This window comes from Hemiscyllium ocellatum, chromosome 22 (assembly GCF_020745735.1).
Source record: "Hemiscyllium ocellatum isolate sHemOce1 chromosome 22, sHemOce1.pat.X.cur, whole genome shotgun sequence".
NCBI lineage: Eukaryota > Metazoa > Chordata > Chondrichthyes > Orectolobiformes > Hemiscylliidae > Hemiscyllium > Hemiscyllium ocellatum.
The window spans coordinates 55,127,206-55,142,018 of record NC_083422.1 but is presented as its reverse complement, the minus strand read 5'-3'; the positions used below and the strand labels follow the sequence as shown (position 1 = coordinate 55,142,018).

The following is a 14,813-nucleotide window of genomic DNA, read 5'->3' as shown; positions in this document are numbered from 1 at the left end:
ATACTCTGTTTGCTCTGTGTGTGCGTGCTCTGTGCATGTGTCCGTGTGCTCTGTATGTGTGTGTGTGCGTGTGTGTGTGTGTGCACGCGTGTGTGTGTGTGGTGTGTGGTTCCATTGGTAGGTTCCTCTGACATACACAGTTCTTTCTGCATTAAATAATGCCTTCTTTGGTTTAATGAATGTCCCTTCACAAACAAAGAGTTGGGTAACCAATTAGGAGAAAGCAGAAGGTGATACATAAACACAAGTATAATGAGGAAAAGCTCAATGAATCACTGCTGAGCTTAGTTTTAATGGAGTACAAATGTCCAGTTGCAATGAGGCTCCCACTGAGGGAAATGGAATAGGTCACTGCTGCCTCACAGCACCAGGGACCTGGGTTCAATTCCACCCTTGAGCGATGGAACCGTTTTGGGGAAACGTCCCTTTGGGAAGTAAAAGGAATGTAAAATGGGAGCCAATCAGCCTCACTTAACCTCAGGACCCTTTGTTAGACTAGATTCCCCACAGTATGGAAACAGGTCATTTAGCCCAACAACTCCACACTGACCCTCCGGAGAGTAGCCCACCCAGACCCATTCCTCTACCCTATATTTACCCCTAACTAATGCACCTAACTCTATGGGCAATTTAGCATGGCCAATTCACCTGACCTGCACATCTTCGGACTGTGGGAGGAAAACAGAGCACCCAGAAGAAACTCACGCAGACACGGGGAGAATGTGGAAACTCCACACAGACAGTCGCTCAAGGCTGGAATTAAACCCAGGTCCCCAGTGCTGTGAGGCAGCAGTGACCTATTCCATTGACATCAGTGGGAGCCTCATTGCAACTGGACATTTGTACTCCATTAAAACTAAGCTCAGGAGTGATTCATTGAGCTTTTCCTCATTATACTTGTGTTTATATATCACCTTCTGCTTTCTCCTAATTGGTTACCCAACTCTTTGTTTGTGAAGGGACATTCATTAAACCAAAGAAGGCATTATTTAAAGAAGAAAGAACTGTGTATGTCAGGGGAACCTACCAATTACATAACCAGTACTGAGTATCCTTGTGGGTTTGCATGTCTGACTCTGTATGGGTGAGGCAGAGGGACAAAATTACACTCATTTACTAGATATTGTCTGTATTTGTATCTTCTAAACGTAATGCCACATAATGTCCTTGATTATATTTTTGAAGAGCACAGATACAATCAATGGTCTTCAGTTGGATATACACTCAAAGGTGTTTACCTGAGGATCCTGTTGGATTGATCTTACCTGTAAAAAGATAACCCTTACACTTGTGGCTGTGTTGCCAAGACAATACACTTGTCTTGCCCCTTAGTCACATTTCTCTTCAGCTTCTGTCCCCTCTTTCCCTTATGGTGTTGTGTAGTGCTGCCATTTAAAAGTGGGAATCATATTGTTTGACATTTGCAGAGGTAGATGATCAATTCTTGTGTAAATACCCATGTATACAGTGTTTAGATTTGTGCAAAAGTCTCATATTTATTGGTGGGAATTGTGTTCTTAAATGTTTAACACACCATCCCTTTATTCATTGATGAGTGTGTTTGATTCTGTCACTATTTATTCCATGTCTTCCAGTCAATCCTAATGATAGCACAGGTTTTGAGGTAAACTCTCCTCCTCTAAGACCTTGAGAGTCAGCTGAGAGAGGTTTCTTTGCTTCCATCTAAGTTGAATTCCAATGTTCAATCCAGATGTGAGAGAACCATGTTCTAAATCACAACAGCCAATAGAATGCATTTGAGGCAGCGTCCGCAGAATCAGCAGGTTACATTACTTTTTAAAATTAATAACAGGAAGACTCTCACCAGTATTTTATTTTTATATATATGGCTTAGCAATATTGGTTTTCAGACACACAACTTTAGGAATTATCTTGTATATTAATCTCAGTCGATAGCTATACCGAAGCACGCAGAGAAACGAGGGACTACAAGCACAGGCTGGTGGCTGCCTCTCAGATTCCGTGTCTTTCAGGAGCAGTATACAGAGACAAAGCCAAGCCCACATGTGCTGTTCTGGCAACAACCTCTGCCAGCTGGAGTGACATGAAGATAATGTTTCAGATTGCAGCTCTGTGATACCGTTTTACATTCCAAATCATAAACTAGCACCTCTTTCATCTTCCTGATAGCTCCCACGGGAAAAATTGTAAGACGTCCCTGAGCTCTATGAAGCCACTATTGAAAGCGTTGCACAACAGAACGAACACACACACACACACAGCACACAAACACACACACAGAGCACAGAGCACACAGACATACACACACAAAGCACAAAGACACACACAGACACACACATTCGCAGCATACACACAGAGACACACACACATACACACAGAGCACACAGACAGGCACACACTTTCTCACGTGCACACACACACACACATAGAGCACACAGATATACACACACAAAGCACAAAGGCACACATAGACACACACATTCACAGAACACACACATACACACAGCACACAGACAGGCACACACTTTCTCTCACACACACACACACACACACACACACACACACACACACACACACACACACACACACCTTCTCAAAACTCACTATAACATACACATATGCACCCTCTATATTTCACACACACATTACACACACTCTCACACACACAGATGCAAACACAGGTACACACATTCACATATAGATGCACACATGCACAAGTATGCACAAAAACACACAAGCACACAGACACACACATGCACACATATGTACACAATTGAGAGTGTGGTGCTGGAAAAGCACAGCAGGTCAAGCAGCATCCGAGGAGCAGGAGAGTTGACGTTTCGGGCATAAGCCCTTCATACGCGCGCGCGCGCACACACACACACAAATTGAGAGACACATAGACACACATGCAGTCTCTTACTAAACACAGAGACACAGGCACACACATGCAGAGACACACATATGCACACACTCACAGACACAGAGATGCACATACATGTACAAACACACTTATATGCACACACACATACATGTACCCCCCACACACATGCACATGAGAATGTGCACACTAACATATACCCCCCCCACACAAATACACATGCACACACACACAAATGTACACACACACATTCTCTTTACATTCAAAATGGCTTCCCCTTTGCTTTATGAATCTTAAAGAACAGAGGGAGGCAGTTCAGCCCATCTTTTGCTGGCTCTTTGGAGGAGAAACCTGGTTATGTCCACTTCCAATGGTCTTTCATCCTGATAGCTCTCAGGGGAAAAATAGTAAGACATAAGCCTGTAACTGTTCAGCACAACAAAGAACAGTGCAGCATAGGAATAGGCCCTTCAGCCCACCAGGCCTGTACTGATACATGATGCCTTTCTAAATGATAAAGCTCTTGTCCCCACGTGGTCTGTGTCCCACCATTCCCTGCCTACCCATATATCTGTCAAGATGCCTCTTAAAATATGTTATCCATTTTGAGAGAGTGGATGTTGGTTTGAGAAAGAGAAAGGGTAGGATGGAGTTTTCATAAAGCAATGTTAAATATAAAGATGCCCTTTTATTTTGTATCTTTGTTGATCAGCAAACAGCCTGATATCTATTAAAACAAAGACATTCCTCTGATTTGAAGATTCTACAGGATTATAACTGCAAATGCACTCAGAGCTTTGCAAGAAAACCTATTCCAAGTTAAATAATGTGATTCCTAGAACGTCTCTATTAAAGGCACAGAACTATAGTGATGTATTTCAAACTAGAGTTTATATTCAAACACATGCAGCTCAACATTTGCAATTTTTTGGGAGATTTTTCAAAAGTTAATTGCAGACTCAAAATTTGAGACAGATCAAAGGTTTCAGCAAACTGCACTTTTGAATATGTAATGGGAAAACTGCAAGATTATAGATCTATCACAAAGGGGGGAGAAATGTTAATTGATGAAATATGAACCTTTAAAAAAAAATGAAGAGAATCGATAATGTGATACAGCAGCACGCTGAAGGACAGGAAAACCAAAGAGGGCAAGGGGTCAAATTTCTCTTTTAGTGAAAACAGGGATGAATGAGACCATTTGCTTAAAGGTCCCTTCTCTGGTAGGTGGTTCTTTTTATAGAGGAACTCCCTTCTGTCTTTTTCTCTATCTCGCTCTGTCCATCTCAGGTCATAAACTGAAGAAGTCAAAGACGAAGAAATGACCTTTTCGTCCACAGAGAGCTATAAAATCCAGCTCTTTATATGCTAAATATTGACTCAATTTGAAAATCAGGAGAAAATCAGCAAGATTTGTGCGAGAAAGAGAATGAAGACATGGGGGACACAAATTGAAGCTTTTAATTTTCTCTCTCCTACAGGCAGTTCTTCCATAATGCATGGTTGTGTTCTTCTGCAGTCCCGCGTTATAGAAAAGTTCACGCTTTAGAAACAGCGAAATGTAATCAAGTTACAAAAACACGTTCTAAAAGACTGTTAGAAACAGTATCCCAATTCGTTGATCACGTTGCAATGAACTCATATTAACGAAATGCATGTTACAACAGATTAGTGGGCAGCACGGTGGCACAGCAGTTAGCACTGCTGTCTCGCAGCACCAGAGACCCGGGTTCAATTCCCGCCTCAGGCAACTCTCTGTGTGGAGTTTGCACATTCTCCCCGTGTCAGCGTGGGTTTCGTCCGGGTGCTCCGATTTCCTCCCACAATCCAAAAATGTGCAGGTCAGGTGAATTGGCCATGCTAAATTGCCCGTAGTGTTAGGTGAAGGGGTAAATGTAGGAGAATGGGTCTAGGTGGGTTGCGGGTTGGTGTGGACTTGTTGGGCCAAAGGGTCTGTTTCCACACTGTAGGGAATCTAATCTAATCTAATCTAATAAGAACAACCTGTTGATTTAAGAAACATTCCTACATGGGCTTGGGAATTGAATAATTGTGTGTGAGGCAGAAGCCAGGCTGAATGGACTCAATGGCCTCTTCTTGTTCTGAGATGCATGTTAGGGAATAAAAAGTGTGTGCTTTTCTGTGCGAAATGAATAACTCTGCCAAGACACCCTATTAAATTTCCAGGTGAAATTTTATGAGCCAATAAACATGAAAGAGTTGTACTACAGGGACTGACTTCTAAAGACATGACGGGTTATAAAATGAAGACGCCAATAAAATAAGCTCCAAACTACTTATGGAGATTCAATTAGCTCACAATTGACTCTTTGACAGCAGCAACGAAAAATGCTTAATTTTAAAATTGGATTCTTTTCCACGTTCACTACATTCCAAATGAAGGAAAGCCCAGAAGTTTAACATCACCGTGGCAACAATATGTAAATATATGGATCGGGTTTATAGGATTCAGGTCGGTGTGGACTCTCGCTGAAACGTGAGGTTGTACGTTCAAAGGACTGAGCACGAAGGCCCAGGCTACTCCATGGGTAATGTAGCGAGGAAGTCTGATTTGTCAGGTTGGGTTGAAGTGTTAAAATGAGGACCATTTGCTCCCCTGGGAGATCATTAAACATCGTTTTTTAAAAAACCCATTCACAGGGTAAGGGCGATGCTGGCCATGCCACCAATTATCACCCATCCTTAATTGCCCAGAGGGCAGTAGAGAGTTAACCACATTGCTGTGGGTCTGGAGTCACATGTAGGTCAGACCAGGTAAGGACATTAATGATACCAGATGGGGCTTTCCCCAATAATAGATTCATGGTCATCCTCAGAGTCTTAATTCTAGAATTATATTGAATTTAAATTCCACCATCTTCTGTGGCAGGATTTGAATCCAGATCCCAGAAATGTTATCTGGATTATCAATCAAGCGGTCATACCACTAGGCCATCACCTCCCCATTGGCACAGTATCAGAGAGGAACATGGGAGTTCTTCCCAATGCTTGGCCAATCTTTAACACTCAAGCAACACCACAAAAGACTATTTTGATTGACCTTATTACAGTTTGCGTGCAAATTGCCTGCCTTACTTACAACAACACTTCATCGGCTTAAAGGCTTTTTGGGACATCCCAAGGTAATACCAGGTGCTATATAAAGGTTGCTCTTCCTTTCTTACTTGGTGCTATATTTGCATTTGTCTTGCTGGCCTGCCTTTGCTTGGAGACAATTGGATTATTTGAACAATGAAACCTGCCTTGTGAAAGATACTGAAGGATTTGCAGGTAAGTTCATTCTATGTGGAAAAACATGAAGGATTTTAATTCCCATCCTCTCCTCCTCCCACCAGCACTATGCGGAAAATATAACTCTGAATTTCATTTGAGAATGAGGCATTTCATCCCAGAACTTTACAATTACTCAGAACAATTGCACCTCTATTTGATATTTGACTGTTGGTTTTTCACCTAGAATTTGGTAATTATGGAATAAGGGAGGAATTGAAAGAATTCCACTCAATTTCCATTACTCTTGGAGAGTTTTGGGGACTAAAGGAACTCATTCTGGGCTAGAATCTCCTTTAAGCTGTAATGTATAAGAGAGACGTGGCATAATCGTAATGTCACTTGAGTAGTAATCGAGAGGCCTGGGCCTTTAGGGGATGTGAGTTCAAATCTCACCATAACGGATGGTTAAAACTTGTATTCAGTTAAAAGGGCAGTACAGTGGCTCAGCAGTTAGCACTGCTGCCTCACAATGCCAGGGATCCAGGTTCGACTCCACCCTCAGGTGACTGCCTGTGGGGTGTTTGCACATTCTCCCTTTATCTGTGTGAGTCCCCTCTGATTGCTCCCACAGTCCTAAGATGTGTAGGTGGAACGGCTATGCTAAATTGCCCACCATGTCCAGGGATGTGTCAGCTAGGTGGATTAGCCGTGTGAAATACAGGATTACGGGGTTGGTGGGATGCTCTATGGAGGGTTGGTATGGGCTGAATGGCCTGCTTCCATGCTGTAGGGATTCTATGACAAAAGTCAGCCTCATGTTGACTGTATAAGTATTGTTGTAAAAGCCTATCTGGTTTACTAATGTACTTCAGGGAAGGAAATCTGTTGTCCTTAACTGTAAGGCCACAGTCTTGCGGAGTGGGCCCAGTGGCCTATTTCTCATTTTATGATCTTACATTTGAGAGTGTGGGAATATAGAAGATTTGTTTTGCCTATTCCTACATCCCTTAAGTTTCTAAAGAGTGACATTGTAAGGAGAGAAGATGGTTCCAAGCTTACCGGTAGGGGGTTGAAGTTCTGATCCACAAGGTGATTATATCCATGGTCAAAGAAGGAATTACGAATCACCACATCTATCCCCTGCTTGGCTGACATTCCCAAAGTATTTAACCACCTATAGAGGATAGAGGCAGAGAAAGTCAGTCCTTGCCTGTGGCAGTGCACTGTGGGAAACAGACTCGATGTAAAGATGCAGCAATCACCAGAATTAACGAGCTTCAGACAATAAACCCTGTTTGGAATGAACTGCGCTGGAATCTGGAGAAATATCTACTTCACATTTTCCACATAATTCGGAGCCTACTTTATTGCGTAACAGAGCGTGGGAAGAATTGTCCTATTTTCAATTGAAGTGTTTTTTCCAATAAGATCTGTGATGTCTGGCCTAAAATTACGTGGAGGCAGCTTTTCACACAATCAGACAATTATTGCTGCATGGAAGGAGGCCATTCAGCCCATGCACACATTCTATCCCCTAGTGCCAATCTCCTGCACTTTCCCTTTTCCGTACGCTCTATGTCCAGATGAATAACCATCCCACTCCCTCTTTAATTGAACCTGCCTCCACCACATTTCCAAGTAATTCATTCCAGACTCTAAGTACTCGCAGTGTGAACAAGTGTTTTTTTTTACACATCATCCTTGCTTCATTTGCACATCAATTTAAATCAACTCTCCCTCCCCACCCCCAGCTTGTTTTTGTTCTTTGTGCCTCTCCCTATCTACTAGTCTAGCCCCGTTCACAATTTTGAAAAACCCCGAGCAGATCTCCTCTCCACCTCCTTTTCTCCGAGGGGAACAGTCCCAAATTCTCCAATCTATCCTCATCGCTGAAGCTCCTCATTCCTGGAATATTTCTTGTAAACAGTTTCAGCACTCTCCCACACAGTGATTCTTCACTGCATTAATTATCATCCAGGCTCCTGGTTACCTTTCTCAGGCATTGAGTAGCTGCAGAGAAGGAAATGTTTGCCTGTATAGAGATTGTCCGATGTTTAAAGTCCAACGCATAACAGCGAGCTGGGAGCTAGCCCTTATATTGTGCTCCTGTCCATTGACTTGCAAGACTGGATTTATTCAGGACAGTCAGCACGACTTTATGTGGGGGAGGTCTTGCCTCACAAATTTGATTGAGTTTTTTGCGGAAGTGAGAAAGATAATTGATGACGGTCGGATGGCTTATGCCCGAAACGTCGAATTTCCTATTCCTTGGATGCTGCCTAACCTGCTGTGCTTTAACCAGCAACACATTTTCAGCTGTGATCTCCAGCATCTGCAGACCTCATTTTTTACCCGACGGTCGGATATTGCCTACCTTGACATTACTGTAACATTTGACAAGTTCCTCATGGTAGGTTGGTCCAGAAGACAAAATTGTCTGAATCCATAGTGAGTTGGCAAGTTGGATACAAAATTGGTTTGGTCCTAGAGGACAGAGAGTAGTTGTGGAGGACTGGAGGGCTCTGACCAGTGTTTATCCAGAAGGATCTGTGTTCTGTTGTTTGTAATACAGAGGAACCTCGATTATCTGGGGAGTATTTAATTCAGTTAATCGAATTCCGGATAATTGAATGCCAGAGAACATAGTTCAGCCAAGCATCGAGACTTTACGATCTTGCCGGATAATCCGATATTCAGATAACTGAATGCCGGATAATCAAGGTTCCTCTGCATAAATAAATGGTTTGAATGAAAATGGTGCGGTCTGATTAGTTAGTTTGCACATAGTATGAAAATTGTTGGAGTTGTGGACAGTGAGAAAGGATATCACAACAATACAGTAGGATACAAGTCTGTTGGAATAAGTGGGGCTCCGTGATTGGACCAGGTTAACAGCCCCAAATCAGGGAACTCCTATTCTGTGAGGTCCATCAGTTCCAATGTTGGCTGGAAGTAATGGTAGATGGAGTTTAATCCAGAAAAGTGTGAGGTGACGCATTTTGGGAGGTCAAATGCAAGTATATAGTAAATAGCTAAACCTTTAAGAGCATTGATATACAGAGGGATCCTGGGGTCCAGGTCCATAGCTCCCTGGAAGTGACATCACCATTGGGTAAGGTGGTCAAGAAGGCATACTGCATGCTTGCCTTCATCAGTCGGGCATTGAATATAGAAAGTAGCAAGTCATACGGCAGCTGTATAAGACTTTGGTCAGGTCACTTTTGGAGTACTGTGTGCGGTTCTGATCGCTGCACTATAGAAAGAATGTGAAGGCGTTGGACAGGGTCTGAAGAGATTTACCAGGATGATGCCTGGATTGAGTGTATTAAATATAAGGAGAGGTTGGACAAACTTGGATTGTTTTCGCTAGATCACCAGAGGCTGAGGGGTGACCTGATAGAGCTATATAAAACCTATCCCCCTGCTCTATCCCCCTAGTCCTGCCCTCACTAGCTCATAGCACCAGGAGTAATCCAGCTGGGTTTCAGGTGAGAGGAGGAAAGCTTAAAGGAGATGTGCGAGGTAAATGTTTTACGCAGAGGTGCCTGGAACACGTTGTCAGGAAAGGTGGGTGAAGCAGATACGATAGCAATTATTAGGAGATCTTGAGACGGACAATTGCACGGGTAGGAATAGAGTCCTGAACTGGTGAGGAGTTCAACAGGGAGCTGTGTGGAAACTCTCTCTCTCTCTTTCTGCCCTTCAACCTCAACCTGTAAGCATGTGTTCCATTTATTTTGGTTTTTAAAGGGAGTTTGCTTATTGGGACTGTTGTGTATATTTGGAACAGCATAATTAATTCTAGTTTGGATAGACTAAGTTCTGTAGGGGTTCTTTATTCTGTTCTTTCAATGTGTTCCATTGTGTAATGTGTGAATAAATTTTTGTCTGTTTTAAAACCTAATAGTCAACCGAGCTAACTTACTCTGGGTAATTTCCACTGTTCCAGTACACTTACTGGAACAAATTGCAAAGTTATGTCTGAGCTACCTGTTTAAAAATGTTTTGAGTGGACTGGCCTAGTCCATAACACAAGCCACAAGTCAGGAGTGTGATGGAATACTCACTTGCCTGGATGGGTGCAGCACCAACAACACTCAAGAAGCTTGACACCATCCAGGACAAAGCTGCCACTTGATTGGCACCACATCTACAAACATTCACCCCCTCCACCACCAGCGTTCAGTAGCAGCAGTGTGTACTATCTACAAGATGCACTGCAGAAATTCGCTAAAGATCCTCAGTCAGCATTTTCCAAACCCACAACCATTTCCATCTAGAATACCATCACCTGCAAGTTCCCCTCCAAGCCACTCACCACCATGATTATCGACATTCCTTCACAGTCATTGGGTCAAAATCCTGGAATTCCCTCCCTACTGGCATTGGGGGTCAACCCACACAGGTGGACTGCAGCGATTCAAGAAGGCAGCTCACCCCTACTCTCTCAAAGGGCAAATAGGGCTGGGCTATCAATGCTGGCCAACCAGCAACTCCCACGTCCCACAAATGAATAATAAAAAAAGCTCCTGTTTATACCTGTCAGCCAGGGCTCCCCGATTGAACCAGGTTAACAGCCCCAATCAGGTAACTCACATTCTATGAGGTCCACCCAGCTGATTTTGTTACAATTACTGTGCTGGACTGTTCTATGTGAAACGTGCATCATGTTCATGTTATTCTCAAACACATGGCCAGAGGAAAGGAATAAGAAGCTTGCTATCCAATTCCCGGACTGGCACATGGTGCTGGAAAGCAGGGCACTCCCTCTTCCAGCTGCATAGCCGTTCATTTTAACCCAGCATCCTGCTCACAAGCCCCATGTGTCTGTCGTCGGCAGGCTTCAGTGTTCCAGTGAATCACAGCACAAACTGGAAGAACAGCATTTCATCTTCAGACTAGGCACCTTACAGTATTCTGGTCTTAAAACTGAGTTCAACACCTTCAAATGGTGAACCTTTTTCCATTTCTTCCCTTTACTTGTTCTATCCTCTGTCATCATGTCCTCTCTCTCCTCTACCCACTCCACTAGGACTGTCTGTTTTTTTCCAAACTAGCAGTTAGACACACCATTGTTCAGCCATTCTCACCTTCTGATCTCTTAATGTGATCTATCATCATCCTTTCTCCCCCAGCACTACCCAATTCACCCCCTCCCCCCTCCAACACTATTCCATAAATGCCATCCCTTCCACACTTCACTTCAGCTCTGACTAACATCTAGACTGGGAACGTTTGCCTGCTCTCTCTCCATGGACGCTTTCTGACCTGATGTGATGTCCAGCGTATGTTGTTTTCAGTGACTCCCTGTGGGGCCAGTGTGGGCACAGAGTGCACGCTGCATCAGTGCCGAGTCCAAGGTGAAGCAGGGTGTGGCGTGATGCAGGAAGGTCAGTGTGAACTTCCGAACCCTATAAGGGCAAGTGCCAAGCCCTTCTCTGTGCTGACTTTCTCTCACGGGATCAACACACTCTGCCTCAGTCCATGACTCTCACCCACCCCACCCCCACACCCCCCAAACCCACCCCATCCCACTGAACACCTCAACCCACCAAACCCCCCCAACCCCAAACACATCACCACTGCCCCCAAACCCTCCAAATTCCCCCATCCACTGAACCCCCCAAGAAACCCCTCACCCCCAAACCCCCCTACACCCTAAAACCTACACGAGTACCCCAATCCCAGAATGCACCCCACCCCTGAACCCCACCCCCACCTCCTGACCCCCATCCCTTGAACCCACCCCACCCCCCGAACGCCCAACCCCTGGGTTTGGGAATTGGTCTGGGTGGGATACTCTTTGGAGGGCTGGTATGGACTTGTTGGGCCAACTGGCCTGTTTCCACTCTGTAGAGATTCTATGATTCTGTCGTGGACACTATGGACAATTCTCCATCATCAACATTGAGTTCTCCAATTTCAAATAACCTCCCTTCCCATCCCTGACTCTCTTCCCAGCTCCTCCCTCTCCTTTCCATTCCTCTCATTGACCCTTTCTCCCTGCCACCAACCAGATTCATTCCTCCCATTGACCAATCAGGTCGCGCCCTCTACCTGTCTTCACCAATCCCCACTTCACCACCCTGCCCGCACCTCCTCCTTTATCTCCAGCTCCTCCCACACCCACCCTCCGTCCTGAAGAATGGTTACACCTGAGATGTTGAATTGAATTGAAGTTATTGTCACGTGGACCGAGGCACAGTGAAAAGCTGATTTCTCCATCTCCTGGTGATGCCTAGCTTGCTGTGTTCTGCCAGCCTCTTGCTTATCTACCTTTTAATTTCCTTCAGCAACCTGGACACCCAATTCGGCTTCAGGTGCAATCACAACACTCTCTGACAGTGACCTTCCTCAACAAGTGCTGAGGGCAATGTTAATGTGGTTACTGCTGGTCAGAGTTACCCACCAGCCTGTCCCTGCACCCCACACCACAGAGACTGAGAATGAAATGCTATCCCATACAATAACATGCCATATGAAAGTAGGCGGTTGCTTAGCTCAGTGAGTTGGATTACAGTGCAGCATCAGCTCAATTTCTGCACCCTCTCTGAGTGCATTAAAGAGCCAACCGCATTGATGTGGGTCAGGCCAGGTAAGGACTGCAGTTACCTTATCTAAAGGGTTACAGTGAACAATAAGTTCATAAGATATAGAAACAAAATTAGGCCATTCGGCCCCTCAAGTCTGCTCCGCCATTGGATCATGGCTGATATGCTCCTCATCCCCACTTTCATGTTGACTCCCCATAACCTATTACCAATTAAATATCTGTCTAACTCTTCCTTATATTTACTCACTGCCCCACCATCTACTGCAATTTGAGGTACCAAATTCCAGATTCACAACCCTTTGGGAGAAGTAGTTTCTCCTCAACTCTGTTTTAAATTTGCTACCTGTTATCCTAAGGCTATGACCTCACATCCCAGAATGTCCCACAAAGAGGAAGTATCCGCTCTCCACATCTATTTTAGATAGGTTTCTTCCAACAGTGATCATTATTGTACTGTTCTCAACCTCTCCCCTCACCTGAGGCACAGTGACTCTGAGGTCAAACCAGCACCAGTCATCGCTCTCTGTAATGAGAGAGCAGTCCCATGGTCTGCAGGGGTTGTGCGAGAATGACCCCGGGAATGAAAAGCTTAACATATGAAGAACGTTTGAGGATTCTGGGTTTAAACTCGCTAGAGTTTAGAAGGATGAGGGGGGGATCTGATTGAAACTTACAGAATACTGAACGGCCTGGACAGAATAGATGTTGGGAAGGTGTTTTCATTGGTATGAGAGACTAGGACCTGAGGGCACAGCCTTAGAGTAAAGGGAAGACCCTTTAGAACGGAGATAAGGAGAAATATCTTCAGCCAGAGAGTGTGGAATCTATGGAATTCACTGCCACAGAAGGTTGTGGAGGCCAGGTCATTGAGTATATTTAAGACGGAAATAGATAGGTTCTTGAGTATCAAGGGGATCAAGGGTTACGGGGAGAAAGTGGGAGAATGGGGTTGAGAAACTTATCAGCCATGATTGAATGGTGGAGCAGACTCAATGGGCTGAATGGCCTAATATCTGCTCCTATGTCTTATGTTCGTACGGTCTATACAGGCATTGCCTTTACATGAAAGAACAATTTTAAAAAATGATAAAATACAGACTCTCATGGGTTATGGGATAATAATTTCACAGAATTACTCTGGCTGATGAAAAACCTCCATCAAATCCTGTTGACATCTTTCAGACTGTTAACCTACCATGTTCTTGTCAGGGCAAATACTATGTTCTCGTCAGGGGATAATCCCAGTGATCTGACACCAATTCCTCTTCCAAACCTCCAGTTTTCCAAATACATTTTATTAATCAGCACCAGATTTGGCCACATGGAGTCACAGAGTCATACAGCACAGAAACAGACCCTTTCGTCCAACCAGTCCATGATGACCATATTCCCACCTGCCTTCACTTGGCCCATATCCCTCCAAACCTTTCCTCTTCATGTATCCATCTAAATGCCTTTTAAATGTTGTAAGTTAACCCACGTATCCTCAGGAAGTGGTGGATATGGATACAATTACAACAGTAGTAGATTCGCCAACTTTAAGGGCATTTAAATGGTCATTGGATAGACATATGGACAAGAATGGAATAGTGTAGGTTAGATGGCTTCAGATTGGTTCGACAGGTTGGCGCAGCATCGAGGGCTGAAGGGCCTGTACTGAGCTGTAATGTTCTCTGTTCTATGAAATTCATTCCACAAACGAACCACCCTCTGTGTACACTCTCACCTTAACAATGTTCCCCCCACCTAGTCTTCAGATTTACCTGTCTCCTGCACCATTATCTTTGTTATACTTTATCAACTTTGCTAGGAAGCCTCCTCAGGGCTTGGCTGGATTAGAGAGGCCAAGTGACCTACTCCCACTCCACACCCCTATGTTTGTGTATAGTCCTGATAGTGTAGAGAGAGCAGGCCTCAGAAACCTCAATTCTTAGACTTTATTAATTCCCTCAGGGAACACCAGGGAGGTTCTTGAATACATTCACAGGATGTTAGCATCACTGGCTAGGCCAGCATTTATTACCCATCCCTCATTGCCCACTGAGCAAGGTCAAACACATTGGTGTGAGTCCGGAGTCACATCTAAGTCAGACTTCCTTCCCAAAAGGAGATTAGCAAACCAGATGGGTTTTGCCCCCGATAACGGTCATCATTATACTCTTA

At 44.2% G+C, this 14,813-nt stretch overlaps 1 protein-coding gene across 1 annotated transcript in view; it reads right to left on the bottom strand.

Moving 5' to 3' along the window:
- Positions 1–14,813, bottom strand: part of hpse2 (heparanase 2) — a 305,633-nt gene that overhangs the window by 77,676 nt on the left and 213,144 nt on the right. Inside the window, exon 9 of the mRNA XM_060842506.1 lies at positions 7,157–7,271. Coding sequence (XP_060698489.1) covers positions 7,157–7,271 — 115 coding nt within the window. The remainder of the gene's footprint in view (positions 1–7,156; positions 7,272–14,813) is intronic.